This window comes from Scomber japonicus, chromosome 10 (assembly GCF_027409825.1).
Source record: "Scomber japonicus isolate fScoJap1 chromosome 10, fScoJap1.pri, whole genome shotgun sequence".
NCBI lineage: Eukaryota > Metazoa > Chordata > Actinopteri > Scombriformes > Scombridae > Scomber > Scomber japonicus.
Window position 1 is genome coordinate 17298447 of NC_070587.1, and position 22162 is coordinate 17320608.

Consider the following 22162-nt stretch of genomic DNA (forward strand, 5'->3'; position numbering starts at 1 on the left):
CATTTTTATCGGCAGGAGTAGGTGGAGAACGTGTTAAAACGATTGTAATTTCGGTGTGTTAACTCGCAGGTGATAGCGTCATGGATATCCACCGAGTTTAAGAGCAACAGCGGATTTGGGGAGCCCAGTGTAAGGACCGCTATCATCTGAAGTCGGATATCATAATCACTGCAATGACTGAGCCCTCAAAACCGCCTTTAGGGTAAGTCCAACAAAAAAAATAAACATACTGGCTAATTAAAAAAAACTCATACTCTTCCTCTGACTGTTCAAACAAACGAACTTTCCACATAATTGGACTAATACTGGTAATATGCGCAAATTTTACATCTTACAGTTTCCAGTCTTGGCATTAACGTGTTTTTTTTTTTTTTTTTCAAATACATTGACACAAGCTAAACAATGTAAACTTTATTGCATCTGTATGGAGACAATATGTAGTTGTCACATGTGGTCTGACTGTAATATCCACACAGCTCTTAAAAGCAGTTTGTTGTTGTTTGTCATTGATAAGGTTCCCATTAATAGCCTATGTGTTTTTCTGATAGCAGTCTATTGCATTGCCAAGCAACGTTTGTGACAGTCCCATGACTGCCTATTCAAAGTGGTTATGAGTATTCACTGCAACACTTGAACACAATTTAACCCACACATAGACAGTAGTGACAACAGAGAGGCTTCCAGCAGCCAGCTCAGCCTGCTCTCCATTTGCCAACAGGCAGTCTCTATGCCAGACACAATGAGCATGAGCAGCTCTGAAGTATACAAACATAGTTTAACAGTGTATCTGGTTGCTATGAAGAGGGAAAGTGACTGGGCCTTTTGCCGATGGGACACCAACAGCAACAACTGTGGGTGCTGTCCTCAATGTGCTGGTATTTGTGTTGTTTGGGGTGTGGCTGGTACAGGTAGAGTTTGTGTCTCTGTCCTTTCATTACAACATCAGCCGAACCACTTTGTTGCTGCCTGGCAGGTGAAATCCATTCAGCTGCTTCAGTTTCAGGGTCCTTGTATTGTGAATGCTGGCTGACTAACCCTTTCCTTAAAAACAAATGGTGCCATGCTTCTACTATCACAAATCTTATGGTAGTGATAGTTTTTCCATTAATCCTACTACTTAACTTAATGCCATGTATGGTGTAAAATTACCCGAACACATCAAAAAATAAACTTGTATCGTGACTGAATATAAATTTGAATGTTGTAAACAAAGATGTACAGTGCTCCATTCAAAGCAGCTTTTCTGTCAGAGGTAAACAGCTGTTGGCCATTCAGAAGTCACGATGATAGATACAAAGGGTTTCTATCCCAAATGCACTATGTGCATGAGCTCCATTAAAGACAAGTGAAGTTTGTGTTCATTTATTTGTTAATTTTGTGCATTGTTGATAAAAGGTTACCAGATAAAAGACTCTCATTGGACTCAATGGACAAAGTTGATTTCATGGTTTTAGGTGTTGTCATTTCTAACAATACATTTAAGTTAAGATGAATATTATCTTTGTGAGTAGTGTACTGACCAGATATGACATAGCATCAGCATGATAATGTGCTCCTTCTGTGCTTATTATTGTCATAGCTGTGAGCTATAGAGAAACTGGGTTGCTGACTGCATCAATTCTGAGCTCATCATTGTAATTATTGGTTAAAGATGGGATTTCTGTGCATCCTGTTGTGATTATGGAGGGCTCAAACCTTTGCAGTAGCTCTTAATCTCAATCCTTGGTGTAGTTGTGTAGTAGCAGCAGCAGTAAAACAGTAAAACATGTGTTCTTAAGTGGCAACATGAGCGGGGTGTGATACAGTAAGAAAGGGTGTTGATGAGGTGAATTAAAGTATTGTCTTTTTCCCCTCTATTAAACCAATTTATAAATACAAAAAGATTTTGTTACGCACATTGTGCCTGTGCAATGACAAAGTGCTGATAGTGGATGTATGTTAATTGTATGCACTCTCGTAAATACAGAAATGTCAGACTCTCAGGAGCTTTTTGGCAAAATGACAGAGTAGACCATTCACAGTGTCAGCTGGCAGAGGAACCAAATGCCTTTTCATCAGGTCAGTTTGTGACATTTCTGTCCATATAAATTACCATGGCAACTCCTTTTGTGTTGTCATCTGTTTTTCGTCATCACGCAGGGAGTAGCTACTTTACTACATAGCCTAGTCCTAATGAAACACAGCTCCTAAAACTAGCACACAAACACACACACACAATTAGGATGGAAGAGGCTGCTCTTTTAAGGGAACTGAAATTTGGTGGTACCTGGTCATTGAAATCTGAGCTGTGTGTGTGTGTGTGTGTGTGTGTGTGTGTGTGTGTGTGTGTGTGTGTGTGTGTGTGTGTGTGTGTGTGTGTGTGTGCGCGTGTGCGCAACTTCCTCCTTTTCCAGAAAGTGAGAATATTGAGATTATCCAAATCTGGCACAAAATGTAAGGTTTTTTTTTTTGTGGTACATGATTTGGCAGTTGTCAACTTGCTCATGATCTGTGATTTCTTGGAGAAAAAATTGAGCTGCAGTATTGAGTGTGTTTATTGCATTCTTACTGGAGTAGGTTCAGTCCTCTTTCTTAAAGTCTGCACAGACAGTCTTAATTAGCACGCTGGTGTTTTTCTCTACATGTCTGGACCTGGTGTGTTTATTTTTGACTGTGAGCATCTGCCTCTGTGCTTGTTTGTGTTTGTTGAATGAGCTTTAGTCCAGAGTGCTCTGATTAATGTGGTTTTGTTACTTCATTTTAGTATTTACTCCTGCTGAAGCAGTTAAAAAGTGGCAGACTAATTAAGACAAACTGAAGCAGAATGAAGAGGAAGCAATTTAAATGAATTTTAGAGGAACAGCCTTGACTTGTGTTTTTAATCTTCAAAGTGTCTTACAGAGCTGTTAGGAGTTTCATAGACTTTTTAGTTTCTCTGTTTTCTGGAGACGAAATCATGTGTAACCTCAGTCCCAACCTTGTGGGCTTATTTTGGTCACATGGTTCAGTCCCCAATGATAATCAGCCACCCGCACCCTCGCTTTGACACATTTGTTGTCATTTATCGCCACACATTTTGTATCTTAAGACTTTCCCTAAAAGTGCCTCATTAAGTGCAAAGAATAATAAAATAAATAAGTAATACAACCTTCAACATCCTGGTCTGTTTTCCATCTGCCTCCCTGTTGGTAGGTCACGCTTAAGAAAAAAAAAAAGCATCTGCTGTCTGTGGTTGCCTAGTTTCTGTGTCTACCCATCTTTAAAACACACCCACAGGAAGACTGGGTTGGCAGATTTTGACAGATAAATACAGTATGGGGTTACAAATAACTCACTGTTTATCCTGAGCACACACCCAGACATAATTATTGGCTACCAAATGTCCTGTTTGTGTGTACATGCGTGCCCCAGTGCACTCATGAGCACTTCATGTGGAGGGAGATCAACACCAGTCACTGGCTGCAGTGTAAAAGCTCATTAATTTGTAGCTGTGCCCACCGAACCTAAATGTCAGTCTCATCCTTTGCATAGTATTTGAATGTCATGTGTGTCTGTCAGTCTATACAGCTTCTTAAAATACCCTCAGAGATAGACAAGGTATTGTAAGATAATGTTATCCTGCAGTGCCGTCTCTGTTCTTGCTGGGGTCTCAAATAAGAGGTAAGTTTGACGCAGATGCAGACACAATCCAGCACAAAATTACATCTATTCATAGGTTTAAGTTTCATGTGGTCAGCCACTAGCTTAGCATTGCTGACTGAAGGAGTTCCCTTCTTTTTTCTTTTACTTTAAGGCCAAACTGTATGTACTTTTAGCAAAAAATGTGTGTATGTGGTCACATCTGGATATCTAGGGTTATGTTTTTTATGGTGGGTTAAATTTAACTCCAGTGAAAGTTGAGATAGGCGGGAGAGAGAGAGTATTTGAGACTATGCGTTGTTGGCAGCGGTACAGTGTGTATCTGGTAATATCTACATCCATCTCACACGCCATTCTGTTTTTAAATAGAGAAGGTGTGGAGCTTGTTCTGTAAGGATAGAAGCTCGATCAGAGTACACACTGACTGGGCGTATTAGAGAAAGCAGAAAGTAGAACCTTTTTTGTATATAGTGTATGGTAGAAATATAGCACAAGACTGACTGATGAATCCAGTTATTAAACTTTGTTTCATGTATGCTCTAGTCCTGTAAACATGAAGAGATGAAACAAAGTGGGACACAAAGTTAACTTCTTAATGAGGTGCCAAAAGCGGCACCCTTAATTTCACTGTATGAGAAGTTAACCGGTATGTCATTAACAATTACAGCAACGTCTGTTGTTGCCAGTGTTCCAAGTAGGAGTTTATTATAAGACCAGTCACAGTGGGATGTAATTAATGGGTTCGACGGTTAGTTCAGACTCTGAATATTTTTACTCTAAGGCCTTGCCATGATACATCGGAACTACACTACGTTATCCAACCTGTTTTCTGCTATATCCCAACCTCTACCCCTGATGAAAGAAAGTACAGTATGTCTGTATATTTGCCAGTGTCAAGCATCTAGACTGTATCTCTCTGTATTATGCAGCTGCTACGGGCTGCTCAGATTTATTTCTGGAAGCCTGCTGTCATATGTTAGTCACTGCGGTATGTGAGTTTGTCAGAGAGGAAGACAGACGGACTGCATGTGTATTTGTACAGATCGGGATGGACTCCTCTAACACCAACTGACGTGCCATAGCCGTGGCACTGCCAGATAAGGCAGAGGTGGTGGCTTGCACTTTCCCTTGCAAAAGGTGGGATGGTTTTGCACATTTTAACCCTCCGACATTGTTGCTATATTACAGACGGTGGACGAAGGAAACGCCTGAATAAATGGGTGGAGAAACTTAATGAATGCAGATGCTTCCACACAGGTGAACTGCATGGTACTATTAGCATCCAACCATGTTCTATGGGATGTATAAAAATGCTGAAAAGACCATGTTGATTCTGATTTCGTATCAAGATGGCAAAAAAGATGTAAGTGACTTTGAAAGAGGGTTGATTGTTGGGGCACAGATGGCAGGAGCTTCGTTCACAAAGACTGTTCAACTGTCTGGTGTTTCAATAGGAACAGTGACTGAAGTGAGATCTGCATTCAGATCTATAGGAAAGACTTCAATAAATAGGGTCGGAAATCGTGATTAACAATACACATTTGATGAATGTGATGCTCGTGTAAGAAAAATGTGGCCAGACGAGGGGTAACTGAATGGTTTGAGTACAAAAATGATGTGAATCATATGCTATGGCCTTCACAGACAGATCTCAACCTGGTTAAACACCCATGGGGGATTTTGGATCACCGTGTTAGACAGCTCTCTCCAGCACCATCATCAAAACACCAATTGAAGGAATATTTTTGGGAAGAATGGTGTTCATCCATCCAACACCTCACTAAGACACTTTATGTTGGTTTTTCCTTTAATTTGTCACTCATTTGTATCGTGATACACAGAAAACAAATTATAACTCCCTGTTAGCAGGGAGCACATACACATTTTTACATTTATTGTGGCATCTTTCTATTAAAAGTGAGTCAAAGAAAGCTGAAGAGTCATTTATTTTCTTACTAATAAACTAATAAAGGAGAAAGCTTATGACATTTATAAAATATATAAAAGAAATATACTGTCTTTATTTATTTGTCTTTTTTCTACATAAACTGGATTCAGTGGTAATAAGTTTACTGTAGTTTATCACAGATTTGTGTTTCCAAGTCAAATAATCCTGTGGTGCCAATAAACTGCACACATCTGCTTAAAGCCAACTTCATTTGTAATATCACTGTTTTTCTTCTGGTCTGTTTAGCAGCAGCTCTCTAATTGAACAAGCTGTTTAGGGAGTAGAGACCAGACTAATTATGATTTCCTACTGTTCTGCCTCTACATTCCATCTCTCCTCCTCTCTTTTCTAGTGTTGGACTACACCCATGCACCCTTTTTCTATTCCCTTTTCACTTGATCTGCAGCCATATGGGGCTTTGTGCCACCTGAGATTCCCTCATCCCTTGCTCTTAGCAACCCTCATTATCCCTCCTTCCCTTTTCCACTCCATTCCTTCTCTGTTGTGGGCCTATTTGCTACCCATGTGCTTTATGTATACTGGAGCTGGTGCACAGAAAAAAATAACAAAACAATAAACATAAAACAAAATAAATAAATGCTGACAATATATGAATATGAATTAGGAAAAAAATACACAAAACAACAATAGGCACACTAGGCTCTTGCTTTGATATTGGGTATTTAGACTTGATTTGAAATGTCTAGGGATCAAGGGGGCTACTAGTTAAGTAGACCAAAGCTGATAGGTATAAGCTGCACAAGGAATGAGCTCATTACCTGAGTGCAGAGCTGTCTGTTTTTTACAGGATAATGAATGTTAAGATTATGTTTTTTTTGCAATATAGACTGTTCTGGAATACAGAGATGAACGCTAAGGTCATTTATTGATGCCACTCATTTAATCCACTTCGGTCATTAAGGAACGGATGGAGATGACATCCAATAGAGGAAATGGGCTCAAGAGAAGAACTGAAATAGTCTTTTAACAGAAGGTCTGCAGAAGTATTGCTCCTAAATCAAACATGATCTCTCAAAATAAGGAAACTAGACATGTTTTTTCCAGCAGGGTAAGTTGCTTCCTATTCCTATTTTTGAATTATTATTATTGTCTTGGAACATGTCTCATGGTTATGGTTAGCGTGCCTCTGTGTCACTGATCACAAGTGGAGAGGAAAGTAGGACATAGGAGGGGAGGTAAGGTAGGGAGGGGTGCTGTTACAGTAAGTTGATTTCTGTGCTTGAAGTAGGTGTGAAACAGATACTTTTGGACCACCCAGTGCTTACTCAAACTGAGGTCATCACAATACATCCCTGTCAAGTCTGCAAATAACTTTTAAGGAGTGTAAGCAACCTAATTGATCCCAATGAGTAACAATTCATTTAGCACCTGAGGTGTGGTGTTGTCATTTTATCTCCCTCAGGTCATTATGTTACTGTTACTGACTCTACTCTCCTGTTGAACAGACTGTGCAGAGCAGCTGTAACCTGCTTATTTTAATAGTGGTAGAGAAGTCATCACTTAATTACCAATTAAACCAGGTTGCATGTAACCCACTAAACAATTTTAAGACTGATACATTCTCATTTAAAATGCTGGGACTTTATGTAAACACACCACCACCTATTTAGAGCAGTCTCAACCTCCACTGATACAAACATTTCCTTAATACCATCACCTTAAGAGAATTTATGATTGAAGGCTGAATAGATAATGTAAATATTGTGTAGTTGTTGCATTTACAGCAGCGTAACTCCAACAGAATATTACTCAATCATTCAAATCCTGAGGAGGCTTTATACACACTGTCACCATGGGATTTCAACATGTGCACATCATAATACATTCATGAACCCAAATAATGTTATCTGTTGACTTCCACTTATAGATGAGATATTTGGCAAAGCAGTTCATATTGTATATTCAAACTAACATGGAAATATTGACACATGAGATGAGATTTGTCATTTGTGGCCTTTTGGTCGAAATGTTTTCGGTTTAGCTTTTTATGAGGTCAAACTGTTGTTGATTTGTATAATTCCTTGAGCAGTATTGATTTCTGGGAATTATTTAGACTTGATGACTTATGTTAAAACTTTTTTGTGTGAGGGTGTTGGACAAAATTTGACTGGATATTGAACATATTAAATGACAATAATGTGGCCTGCAGAATTAAGTGTTCAACTGTGTAACGTCATCTTGTTTCCTTTTTTCATGTCTGTCCTCACATGAAGAATTGTAGTATTTGTTGATAATGTTTTCCTGGTCTGTAGTAGTGGGAAGCTATGGTGGACCACCTCTGTGGTGTTAATACAGAGGGTCAGACTGCTTATATCATTGACTACATGGCTGGTAATATGAGCGTCAAGGCATATGCTGAATTAGGACCTTGTGTGCCTAGCAACTGCAAACAAATGCTTTACTGGGCTCATATGTCCAATACACTTCTAAAACAGCAACTCTTCCACTTTCTATTTCTCTCTTTTCCTTTGCCTTCTGTCTGTGTGCTCATTTCTCTTTCTGTTTCTCTATCTGTGGGTCACACACCCTTTGTGTGCACTCTGTCAAAATCCACAGCTGCTACTAACCTGAAGTTTGCACTCATCCGCAGTCAAGTGGTATAAATATAGGTTGCTATGGGGACACCATGACACAGAAGGGGAATGCTGGCTCGGTAGCAGCATGGAGTAAGTGTGTGTTTAGAGTGAGTGGGGGTGGCTGACGGTTCAGGATGTGTATCATTCATGCTACATCCAATGCACAAAAGAGGGTTACAATTCAAGTGGCTTTGGCTCTAATGTGCATGTGCTTACATACAAGTGGATGTGTGTGTTCAGAGAGTGGCACTTAAGGATCAAACATGCTCACATGTTTCTTCTCTTCACTGCTGTGTCCCATGTTTTAAAGTTATGATCATGAGTCATGCAAACATATTTTTTTACTCAGTCAGCAATATGACAGGATTACAATCTTTAATTTAAAGTGTTTGTACTTTTCAGAATTGCTTTGATATACTATGATGTGATATACTATTTCTAATCCATATTTTTGTAGGATTCTATGCTCAGGGTCTGTGGTTGGGGATCGAACCTCTATCAATACAATTAATGGACAACACCCTCTACCAGCTGAGCCACTGTCCCTGTTCAGATTAACTGTCCTTTAGAGTCATTGGTAGGAAATAAAAGATTGTTCTGCCACACCCCAATAACTGTTTTGATATTATAGCTGTACATTGTTACTTTCAGCAAGTTTTGGTCAATAATGTGTCTCTGGTAGAGTTCCTCAATATGTTGAAGTAAAGGTCTTGGGTGCAGCAGCACAGTTGAATTATTATCTGTAGCTGTGGTCATGTTATTCAAACATATAGTGTAACTTAACTATAGTTGATATTCTCAGAATGCAGAAAGTGTGTCATAGTGAATATAGGTCAGTCAGCTCTGTGCTTTTGGCCAATTAATCTGCTCCATTCCTCGTTGGTTGTCTTCATTAGAGAATAGTAGCTCATTGTTTCAGTGATCCTATTGTGTCACACTGAACAGACTCATCTGACGAGATATCTATGTCCCTGACTGGGGACATGGCTGTCTGTATTTTTTTTTTAGTGTATTCTGACTTACTGACTTCAAGAACATGAATCATGTCTCTTGTGATACTCATGGACAGAGCAGATCACTTCAGATCACAAATTGATGCTGAAAGAGCCCAGTTCAGAATATACTCTAATATATTCCGTTATTTTCATAAGACCTTCCAGACTGGGAACTATTTAGCTATGTTTCCATGGCTTGTAAATACAGTCACTGACAGTTACTTCTTTCCTCAGGGAAAAAAAAAAACATTTCGGTCGTCTCCGTTTCTCCATAACACATGCACCCAAATGCAGTTCTGCTCATATATTCAGATGTGATTTATCTAGTGCTTTGATCAGGATTATTTTATAATTGGGTCATGGAAGAGGTAGACGGATGTGTACGCACCTACTGTAAATGAACCCCCCCCCCCCCCCCACACACACACATACACACATGCAGTCGCACAGCCTGTGAGACTAATCTATTAAAGAGACTAGCTTACAGACAGCAAAATAGGATGACCGGTAGGCTGTGTATAGATCTGTGTCTTACACAATTACAGCGGCTTACTCTTCACTGAGAGTAAAGGTAAGGTTTGATCAGTTTGAGCCTACTGATATGTTACACTTATAACACATTTTGGATTCAAATTTGAATAAGTGAATACATAAACTTTGTTCATTTCATGCTGTATCATATTATGATCTAATTGGCTTGTTAGGCTGTGTTTTACCTGTTTGAAGTTACATTAATGTTTAATGTGGTCCGTTAAACACAATTTTGAGCATTTCATGTGAAAAAGAGTATAGTGAGTGATGAAATAAAGGCTCAACTCATCTGAAATATGCACAATACCCTCCCTTAGCTATATAAACATCTTCTGGAGATGTCTCTTGTATGGTGTAAACTACTACAAGTTCAGGTGTCTTCATTTGGACAATGCTAGTGTCCCTCCATCATAAGTAAAGTGGACAATAGTATTAGCTAGTCTCATGACCCATTAGTTTTAATTCATATTGTCACCAAATAAGCTAACAAATAAACTAGGAAACAAACAAACAGGCTAGTAGGGTTGATGCCTGACAGCCATCACCGATGGGGCTTGTCCCCCCTCACCCCACCCCTCCGTGGCTACTCTGAGTACACACTGTTCATTTATGCACTAAGCAATCGTACCGTGCCCAAGCACGTTTGCCCCCTAAAATCCGGATTATTTGGCTAGTGTGAGTGCAAGTGTAGCCTGTTTAAGGGAAAAGAAGCCAATTTTCCAGGGAATCCCGGGAAATCGACGATTTTTTAAAAGGCAACACTAGCTGAGCCCTGGTAATTTCAAGCAACACTAAATGCAACGTGGAAACATTATGCATATGGGTTCCCAATCCGACCATTTTTTGTGTATTATTGTATCATTATTGAGGCAAAAAAAACTCAATTTATGTCCATCGACATTATAATGAATAGGCTATAGGCTTAATATTAGTTTGCATCCAGCGTGCTGCGTGGACTTCATCACATCTGCTGCACCGCTGCTACCACAGTTATGAAATGCTAAGTTTATTGTCTGTGACTGTGACCCTCATAAAAGTAATATTTTACAAATCTGCATTATATAAACTAACGAAATTCGTTAAAGTAAGTCATTTGGCGACTTCTAAGTCATTAAACTAAGTCTTACTTTTACTGGAGTAATCTACCTCGTTCGCACCTGTCATTGTAAGGTAAAACTTACCTACAGAGCGAACTCTCCCGTTCTCTCCTATGAACGAGTCGGACAACAACGTGTATCAAACATGAAGCAAAGTGAAAAAATAATAAAGTACGTAACAACAACACAGCACCCCCCGCCCCCCCGACCAATGAACAATGATCGTCGATCGGTCATTTCCTGGGCATCGCCCAATTCTACAAGCTTTGGTGACGGTGGTGCATTACATTTGATCTGTGAATTCAGCTTTGTTGTCTGTTTTTAGCTGCTCACATGTTGTTCCTGATAATTTTACCATAGACCATATGAGTCTACAGTTCTTTTGGGACTTTGAGGTCAATCCTGAATCCTTTTGCTTCAGGTCCACATGGGAGGGGTATAATTTTGCCTTGTTGCCACTGCCATTTATTATTCAGAATGGTCAAACTTAATCACTTTATTTTTCAGTGTCATAAACACCTGAAGCCTACAAAAACATGCTCCTGTTCAAAATAAAAGTCGACCAGTGTAATAGAAGATAGTGAAAGACATATCCTTGTTATTTCTGTTTAGTCAAGTGAACAGAGCTGAGTGGTTCTGAAAGGTCCATTAGTGACCTACTCTGTGTGTGTGTGTGTGAGTGTGAGTGAGAGAGAGAGAGAGAGAATTTGTAACTCAGTCCCTGTAGCAGCTCAGCACTTACTGCCCCCCTGTGCCAGAGAAGGGTTTCCTGTTTTTCGTTTGCTGCTTCTCCTTTACTCTGTCACTCTTTTTCTCCTTTTCTCTCTGTTTACACTCGCTCATTTAGACGAGGCTTTTCCTAAAGGAGTCTTTGTGCATGTCAGAGAGAGAGAGAGAGAGAGAGAGAGAGAGAGAGGGACTGAAATGTTACGGTGAGACAAACAGCGAGCGAGAAGGAGAGAAGTATACTGGCTGACTGTGTTAAGCCTGGCTGGGGCCCAGTCCCACAGCTTCACAGAGCCCAGTTCTGTTTACCTTCAAAGACACAGGCTCAGCAGAAAAAAATACAAAAATCTTTTCTAAATCCTAAATTTACGGGTCTCTAAGCTACTCATATTCATCAAACATTTCTTCTGTTTATTTATATGAATAAATAATGTTTTTAAATGCCAAAACACCTTACAGTCAGGTCAGAAATGACTGCACTGTCCTTGAAGTCTGAACTACATGATGAACAATTCTGTCAATCCCTTAAGAATAGTCTTTCTGCCCCATGATATATCCTTTGAAAGCCACTTTCTCTTTGCAACATGAGTCAATGACATTATTGGTCTCATGGGTGGGGGTTAGTTGATATCTGACTCAGATGTTAATGGTTAACTTACCTAAGGTTAGAGTCCTCTTACTGTTCTTAGCTCACGTGCATTCTTCTTTTGCAGTGGGCAGGAGTATCTTGAAAAATACGGGAGTTATACACCCCTGGATTACACACACGAACACAGATACAGACGTAAATCCTTGGAACTGGATTTATAAACATACTGATATTTTAACGTTTGTAGAACATTTAATCAACACAAGGACTGTTTTTGACGTGAGTGGGATGTTTTTTTCTTTCGTTATCTAAGGCAAATATTTAAGCTAAGAAGACAGAGAGGGAGTGCGTGCAGAAATGTGTGATATGGAATAGCTATTTGTCATTGTTAACAGAATGAGGTGTTTGATTTCTGTCAGGACAGCTGTCTCTGTTGGGTTTAAGTACAGTTTATGTTGAGCTGAGGTCAGGTAGCACAGATAGCAGTATCTCGTCACCAGCATGTCATTGACATCTGTCAAATCTCTGCCTGTAGAAGCTGCGGTTTGAATGTGGTTACAATTCTCATCTGCTTTGTTCATGTTTTTCATGAAGCTTATAATCCCTAAATATTGCATTTTGAATATTTTTTAGTATTGTAAAACTATTTGTGCTATAGTTAAAAAATTTGTCAGATGATTTCAGTCACTTCAGCTCAGTCAAGCTTGCATTTTAGTATTCCTTTGTTGATTATATCATTGTTGATTATATTGTCTGAGTATGTCTTAAAACAAACTATCCAAGCCTTGGCAGTAAGATTTGATGAGCATTAAAGTCGTTTAAAAGTCATCACTTTTGAAGGTTTTTTGAAAGCAGACTTTGATTTGATTTGACTTTAACACTCAAAGTGTGAGTGAGAGGGCTGATGAATTATATTGTAGAGGGTGTTATAAATCATCAAATTATTATTAAGAAGAGTCTGAGGAACATAAAGAATAAACAGCTGCTCAAGGGCGGATCACAGCTGAAAGGTTCATCTCAGCATATAGACTGTTATGTAAGTCAAATGAAGACAAAGGTTGTGTCACAAACAGACAGGCAGAAAAAAGTCATTGGTATTCAGGGTGCTTCTGAGGTGGTGGCAGTTAGTTGTTTTCATCAGGCTCTCCTGTTGTGTAAGTAAATCTGAACTCAAGAAAACAAAAAAAATGACGCAGAGGAACCAAAATGATTGATATGATGTCTTTTGTTTGAATAATAAGAATTGATAAATGTCAGTTAAGTAAAGGTGTTTTGCTAAATCTGCTATTTAGTTGACTTGAAGGAAACACCATTTATCCTTGATTGACTGTTTGATATATGAATATTTTCAATATTCTCCTCTATGTATTTTTGCCACTTTGCCTCTGCAGGAGAATGAAGGCACGTGCCCCACCTCCGCCACAGGTCCCTCAACCTGCCCCGCGTCACATCTTTAGAAACACTGTACCTGACGGGGGCGGGACGTCGGACACTGACGCCAAAGAAAATGTGCTAAGGACCACTGTGGAATTACAGCTGACCTTACCACAAGGATACCAGACTTCTGTAACTGAGGATGGCAGGTTAGAGCACACAGGCACACATATGCTCTGGATGCATCACACCCTTTCCCTTGAATTTACATTGCATTTGGTTGTTAAATGTGTCTTAACCACATTTTTTGTTCATGACTACAAAATGTCAGTCCATACATATTTGCATTATGTTTTTCTACAAACATTACTATTTTCGCTTTTGCCTGGCTTTATAATATGATTCTATGTTGTAACCTTCATTGTCACCAGAAAAACAGTATGAGACCTGTTTGTCGCCTCTGGGTCTGTTTGGGTTGTGGGGCCTTGTCAAGGGCTCTCATTCCCAGTCTCAGCATAAGCTTTGTCCAAAAGAGTGCACAGATGGAGGCTGAGCTGTTAATGCCCCCTGCCCCTAATGAAGTTCTCTCCTTTGGTGCAGAAAATCAGGGATGTGTCTCCAATACAAAGCACCTTTTTAATAATAAGTCCTGAGACCAGCATATGTCTCTGTGCTACTTCTCACCACTGCGGAAAAGTACGTTTTTTTTCCAAGTATCTTTTTTGATACTTGAAAAACATAATTAGTGACTTAATTAAATTCCCTAACATTTTTTAAAACTATATCAATAGGTTTTGGTTATTATCCTAGCCAGATGATGCCCTTTTGGTATTATTTGGCATCCTTTAGCATCCTTCAGATCTCTGGTTTTCATATTCCAGATGATTTTGGGCAATATGTGACACCACATTTTAACACCTGATGTGTATTTTTTACAGTTCCTTGTGTTGCTTAGTAACAACATCATACTCTGATACTGTGATAGGTGTGATATGGCCAAAGATAAGACAAGGCTAAGGTGTTATTAGCACGTGTCATAAATAGTGGTTTTGGACCACATACAACTATTTGATTTATTGTGTTAACATAATCAGTTGTAAAAGAACAGCAATTCTTGCCTTTCCACTAAACATTTATCCAGCTCTGCCAATACTGTAATATTACAGATAATGATTAAGTATCTATTACACTAATACTGCAGCTTTGTAGTTTGCTTTTAAAGAACCTCACTGTGTACTAAATACTCAATATATACTATAGAGATAAAGCATGTACAACACAAAATCAACAAAATCAGCTTAAGCACATTATATGGGACACTATGTCTGTGTATAACACATTGTCGTTTTAGTTGTATGCTGTGTCCATGTGTTAGTGTCAATGGTGTCCTTTGTCGAGGTATCTCTCTCACTTCTGTCATATGATCTGGCAGTTCCCAGAAAACATTGGATTTGGTGTCTCTTGGTTTCTTTATCTGAGGATTGACAGGTATTACTATAGGCCGCCTCATCAGTTGCAACCCCCCTCTCCTTCCTACACACACACACACACACACACACACACACACACACACACACACACACAGCGATGAAGTGGACCTCAGAGCTTCTCCTGTGGCTTAATGCATATAAGCAGATGGTCAACATATCAGCAGGTACTCAGCAATTTGTCTGTCACAGTTTCCTTCACTTTTCATTTCTTATCACATTGCTCCAACCATCTCTGCCTTCTGTTATTGTTTTTTTAACTTAACAATTCTCCTGCAAAAGTTCTCATTAGAACAGCTACTGTAAATACTGCTTTTTATTGTATGTTTTATAGACAGGCTTTGCTAAATATGTTGGTAGGCTAAAGGTTTTTATTCCACTTCACATGGGTATGTTTTTGAAGTTAAAGTCAAAAATCTTACTAAAGGTCATTTAGGTTGTACTGTAACATTTGTTAGTTGTTGATTTCTTTCTTAACATATATTGTTGACTTCTTCTATTCTATAGTGAAGATTGCTGTAATCCCTAATAATATTATTTAGTTAAATACAATCAGCCTATGACTAAGAGTAATCTAAACAATAGGAGTTGAGGCAATGATAGCCATCTCATCTTCTGTCAAAATCAGAGCTATTGCCATTCAGTCTATAGTATACCATCTCAGGTGAAAGTGTCTCTGTTTTGTTGTATGAAGTAATTACTATTCTATTTAGTCAAGCTAACGCTAGTAAGGCTTTGTAACCCTATCTTCTCTCCTGCCTCCCTCTCTTTCTCCCTCACTCCCCATCTCTCCTTCCGTCTTTCTTCCAAACTCGCTCCCTCCTCCACACCCTCTTCTCCCCTCTTTTTCACTTTCTCTCCCCCCTCCCCCCTCCCCCCTCCTCTCTCTTTCTCCCTCTTTCAGTAAGGCGCTGATGGACCTGCTGGTTGAGCTGTGTAGCTGCTACCACCTTAATCCCGCGCTGCACACCCTGGAGCTGCTGTCGCCCGATGGTCACCCTTTGGGGTTCAAGCCCAACACGCTGCTGGGCTCCCTCAACGTAGCCTCTGTCTTCATCAAGGAGAAGGTCTGGGAGGAGAAATCGGTGCGCAGACCGGCGCCCAAAGTGCCAGAGGTGAGTTACTTTGGAGCCTGGTATGGTGAACTGGATGTTTTGTTGGTCATGGGTGTTCAACATAATTACAACATAATCAAAACCTGCTGAAATTAGGTTTGCTATGCTCGGCTTGGATTTTTGTGTATTTTGATGGCAAAGATATATATATATATATTTAAGTCTTTGCTTTATTGTGCTGTGCTTAAAGCTATGTAGAACCATGCAGTTCAGAGAAAGAGCTTTTTCCTTAATATAATTGATTTGTGCAGTGTACCTTACCCTGAAGCTCTGTGTAATATCCATCCCTCCCCTCTCCACTTTTTACCTCTGACTGCTGGCAGAAAGTAAGGCCAGTGAAACCTGTAAGGGCCCATTCTAAGGTAGGAGGCTGGTTGGAATGAAACTGGCCGAGCATGACATGAGAGTCAGTTCTTAGACTCTCAGTTTTTCAGTCTAAGTGTGTCTTTTTTGTCTTTATTCACCATATTCCTCTCTGTCTTGTTGTCATCTGTTTTTAAAGCTCGCTAGCATATCTGAACTCATTATTTCTACTGAGTATTAGTCTCTTTCTCTCTACCTTTTTCTTTGCCTCTTCTCTGCCCTCCTCCTACAGTTTGAATATTTGATGAGTGCCTTACCTTTAGTTACCATGCATTATTTCTCTGCTCTTCTCAGGGCTCACTGGCTGCTCTCTCTCCCTTTGACCCCACCTGGCTTCAGGCCAGAGACTGACACTATTTCAGACACTACTGTCAGTCACTCCTCCCCTCTGTTCTGTCTTTTTTTATTGTACCAGTAGTATCAGCAGTAGTATAAATGACGTATCCTCGTAAGATATAAGATATAACGTCATTCAGTTGCGAATTTATCAGGTACACCTAAAATGAATACAGTCCAATACGACAGTTCTGCAAAAAATCTACAATAAACTTTGTGGTCATTTTGGAAGCTCTGGATTGTGCTCCTGTTTAATTGTATTCAGTTATACTGAGAGATTACTCTAATATTTAGTCTATGAATATGAATAGAGAAGACAAAATATTAGAAACTCTTATGACCTCTGTAACGCAGTACAGTTCAGCATCAGTACAATATTATAAATTAACAGACTCAGTCAACAATAAAGAAATGTTGACCTTTCATCCAGCCAAGCCTTTAATGTGTGACTTTACTTTTGGAAAGGAAGCTTTAGTCTTTATTAACTTTTAACTACAGCTTGGCACTCTTCACTGGCACATGAGCAACAAAAGCTAAACAGAAATAGAAATAGAAATAATGACAAAGTTAATGGACAGTAGTCTGTTTTAAGATTTCAATGAAATTAAACACCTTGATGTAATACTGACATTATAAATAGTTTCAACTTTTTAAATTGATGCAGTTGATTATACAAACTCAATTTGACAACACTGAAAACACAGCTGCTCTTTTTTTTTTTTACATGTGGGTAGAAGTATGTTAATTGTGATGAATTGTTGCCTCCATCAAGGAGCAGCAGAACAGCATGTCATTGCCAGCTGTATAATGCGAGGAGAGGGATGACTAGAGGGCTACTGAATCCCTTAATTTCCTTCGGGATTAATAAGTATTTATCTATCTATTCAGTTTGTTCTTCTGTCTTCTTATCTGGCTGCAACCAGTATACTGTATCAGGAGCTACTGGTCAGATTGGCAGACATTTTTTACATACACACTCTCAAGAGTGCAAAAAATCTTGGTTTTTCGAAAGCCCATGACCTTCATCTAGCGCTATAAACCAACCCACCCAACTGCTAAATTGGCAAAAATGCATGATCTTAGTTATGCTTATTCATGGTCCCAAACGAAGGAAAACCAACTTAGGCTACAGTCACTTTACCTGAAACACAAAGGTCACTGAAGAGGTATTTTATGAATGCTTCAAGCTCTTGACTCCTGAGTAGGGTGTGTGTTTTTATAGAAGCTGGTGTGAACCACTTAGTGATACAGGCTGCTGAACAGAGTGTCACAGTAGTCTGTCTCCCATAACACAGCACACTGTAGTGTTGTGGAACTACTTGTGGAAATACTGCCATGATCACATACATGTATGCAGACACATATTGCATGAACAGACACCATCTCTAGTCTAGTGAATTTGAGGAACATTTCTGTCAGCAAGCACAATCTAACTGTAAATTGCTCATTATTGAAGTAACTTTGCATGTTTGGATGTCTTTTTTTCACTGTGTTCATCTCATTTCTGTATATTCTACATTGCATCACATTTTGTTCTTACTCTGTAAGAACATTTGTTCTTACTCTGTAAGAGTAAGAACAAATGTTTTCTTTAAAAACTGTGTGTACACAGCAACTGATTCAGTTTACCTATCCAGTCTTTGGGTCATATTTTTGTCTAATTAAAGATTTATTGTTGATATTATGATGACTGTCAACTGCTTACATGCTTTCTTTTTTCTTTGCCTCTAGAGGACCCCCACTCTCTGTATCTTTGTACACTTCTTGATGATTCAGAAAACATCAGAAACAGATTTCTCCAATGGCCCCAACAGTGGCTAGTGCATCCTTTTTTTCATTCAGTTGTTAGACATTAATGTGTAATTTTCTTCCCTCTCTGTATCAGAAAACTGTGCGCTTGATGGTGAACTACCACAGCAGCCAGAAGGCAGTGGTACGAGTCAACCCATTAGTACCACTTCAGGCTCTGATACCAGTCATCTGTGACAAGTGTGACTTTGACCCTTCACATGTCCTGCTCCTGAAGGACAGCATCAGTCAACACGAATTACCACTGGATAAATCCCTAACACAGCTGGGGATCAAGGAGCTCTACATACTCGATCAGAGTTTAGGTAAATATTAACAAACTGATTGTGTATAATACTCTGTTTCTTTAAGCATTGGGGTTCATTCACTTTTAAATGACTCGATTAACAATTGATGTTGAAACTGAAGCTTCTATGACTACAACCATTAAAATAAAAAATCTCATATAGATTCAAAATTGAAAGGCAAATACTTGTTGGATTAATTGATTTTAAAATGAATAGAACCCCACCTCGATGTATGCTCTGTGAATGCAGTGGCTAATAAAGTAAGCTAATTAAAGCAGATGAAAGACAGCATCATAGATATTCATAGGAGCTTTGGCTTGTTATATTATCTGCTGTTGGTCTGCAAATTCATATTGTGCATAAGCTATAAAGTCATTTACAAATAGGACAACAGAACTTATGTAATGTTTATTTATTTTCTGTCTGTGTGCTTCTGTGTAGGGACAATAAGTTAGCGGAAATGCAAATCTGATCTGTAGAATTAGGTGAGCTGTATAGCACAAGGGTGCGGCAACTGGACTGAGGCTTTGCCCTACCAGCTACAGAGCGTGCTGTCAAGTGGCTGCCCTCTGACTTTTTTGTGAATCAGTCACGGAGGAAAGAGAAGTTTGCTGTAAAAACCAAAAACATTGACGTTTGTTTTAACACTATATAGTTCACATGCCTTCCCCACTTTTTGCTAAATTGTGTAGTCAGTAAAGAAAGAAAAAGACCTGTCTAAAATGGAAACTGAGCTAAAATGGATCCCATGCAAACCTAGCCCTAGGCAACACATGTAAATGGTTCCTGTGCAATGAACCACAAAAACAGCATGATATTGTATTCTGCAGTACCTTGTGACTTTTAATTAATACTTGTACTGTGGAGTCAACATTGGTTTAACCAGCAGCAGGTGCAGCAAAACATTAAAAAAACATACACATAAACATGCACTTTCTTACAATATGTTTGGCTAAATGAGTCTTGGCACATGTGCTGATACACAAGAGATATGCTAATTAGGATATGTCATCCTTAATCTGGTAGGAATTTAAATTATGTTCTAAGATCTGATATTATGGTTCATTACCATGGTAACAGTCCACACCCAACGTTATGTTTAGAGTGTGATTCTTCTGGAAAACCTTGTGGTTTATGGCCATGAAAGATAAGCAGGAACATTCAGAACATTATGCAATTTTATTGCACAAATATGTATTTTTATTTCATCATATAATGTTTATATTTAGGTATTCAGCCTTGCACAATGTAACTTGGTTTGTTAAGGAAAATCCACCAATTATTATTATTTTTTGTCATGATCAGTTAAAGTAAAAGTAAGTGTTTCTTTGACTGGTTAGACACTACCACTTACCAGTAGTGTTTTAACCAGCTATGATGTGGTATTACAAAAGTATAAATGCAACAAATGAATGAGCTTATTTTGATGTAGGTCCGTTATCCACAAACGACTTCATTTGTTTTTAAACCTTGTCATGTTTTCCAGTTCTCCAGCCTAAAATGGCTTCAGCTCCAGCTCTTAACTACGCAGGTATTAGTCATAATAAGTCTTGTTTGTCTTAGTGTTGCTGGTTCAAACCAAATCCATATAGTTGTTTAACCCACTCTGCTGCTTGCTCATTAACCCTGCTGCATTGGACATCGATATTTGCTCGTTAGTTATCTTTTAATAGATACTTTTTGGGTTTAATATCAGTATGCTTTCATTACTCACTGGTGTCAACATCATCAATATCCTGCTAATTTGACTAACATTTTGATGATTTTCTATTAATATAGCTTGCCTCTGCCTTTCCCCACACCCAATAACTTATAACAATAATTCTGTGGTTTTATTTTTTGATAGACTGTAGAGTCTATAAAGCTATAGTTAAAGATGGTTCTCAGAAAATGTAGAGCTATAGCGCCCTCTCCTGAGGTAGTTCAGTAGATTTCCTCTATCCAGTTCTTTGGGAATGTCAACAAGTTTTATATTTAGTTCATAAAAAATATAATATAATTACCAATAAAAAAAAGATTTTTGTTGAATCAAAATAAAGTGGCTTGGCTTGTTGTTAACCTACTGTAATTAATGTATGCATGCCAGGATCATTTGTCACTCAGCAATTCCCCATAAACTGTTTCTCAGTGTGACATTGATCTCTTTCCTTTTAATTTGAGGTGCTGACATTATCATGTCCAACTCATCCTTTCTTCTCCCCCTCCCCTTTTATTTTCCTAGACTCCATTCGCTCTAGCACAACCAGTTTGAACAGACCGGAAAAGAAAGGCCTCCTGGGTATATTCCAGTTTAGCAGGAGGAAATCCAAGGTAAAATTGCTGTGGCTCGCATTTAAACAAGCTGTGTATTAATCTTACTATTTCAAGATTTTTTTTAGCATTGGAATCATGTATGAGGGTATATATCAATTTATAAATTAACCCTGAGTGTTGCATGCAATCTGTAATTGTCCAGACTGACATCTTAGTTAGGCTGAATGCATGGCTGAACAGTTGAATGTTGCATGTTAGCTGTGCCTTCCGTTTGCAGACAGACACAACATCTATGGACATGGATGACTCTGACGATAAATTAATCCAAAATACAGACACACACTCCAATGTAAGTACTACTAACACATTGGTCAGCTTCAGGATATGATGAATAATTTACTTTTCTGTTAAATATCTGGCTGCTAAATGGTCCACTATGTTAACCAGCTACTCACTAACTGTGTCTGTTTACCACTGGGGATGGACAGATAGTGTCCTGTGGGTTTTTAGAGCTTTTTTCACTGAAAGCAGCTGCCTGCTGTAGCCTAATTTACTTTATAGGGGGAACCTGGACAAAAATGTGCAGTTGGACCTCTTTATGGCCTCTAAGCTTTTAGAGACTGTCATGTGATTTTTATATTTATGTGATTTTTAATATTTAAATAATAATAAAACACTAATTATTGCACATTTGACTGTTGATGTAGATGCTGTTCATCCTACTACAGAAAATACAGTGACTTATTCACATTTACTTTTTGTGTTTTAATTGAACTGTATTTTTCCAAGTTTAATATGTCACCTTGTCATAATTTTTGGCATCTTATAGAGTAAACAACGAATTGATTAATTGTTAATATAGTTATTACACCAGTTGATAGTGTAAATAATTGTTAGGTGTAGCTTTTAACAAGAGTTTAATCTAAACAGGACATTGGCCCCTAATTTTTCTGCTGGTGCAAGGCCAGCATTGGTCCAAACAAAATCTTCATGCAGTTTTCCTGAGGCGCATGTGTCTATTTCTGGTACATCTGTGC

At 38.7% G+C, this 22162-nt stretch overlaps 1 protein-coding gene across 2 annotated transcripts in view; it reads left to right on the plus strand.

The window, feature by feature from the left end:
- cobl (cordon-bleu WH2 repeat protein) overlaps positions 1 to 22162 on the plus strand; it is a 59364-nt gene that overhangs the window by 272 nt on the left and 36930 nt on the right. The window contains exons 2-8 of one of the 2 annotated variants that reach the window (XM_053327434.1): positions 70 to 202; positions 13493 to 13684; positions 15867 to 16077; positions 18662 to 18890; positions 20359 to 20403; positions 21094 to 21182; positions 21403 to 21474. In XM_053327434.1, coding sequence (XP_053183409.1) covers positions 174 to 202; positions 13493 to 13684; positions 15867 to 16077; positions 18662 to 18890; positions 20359 to 20403; positions 21094 to 21182; positions 21403 to 21474 — 867 coding nt within the window. In that variant the 5' untranslated portion in view covers positions 70 to 173. Of the gene's footprint in view, positions 1 to 69; positions 203 to 12233; positions 12381 to 13492; positions 13685 to 15866; positions 16078 to 18661; positions 18891 to 20358; positions 20404 to 21093; positions 21183 to 21402; positions 21475 to 22162 lie in introns of those variants that run through there. The other variant, XM_053327435.1, reaches the window with a different exon arrangement.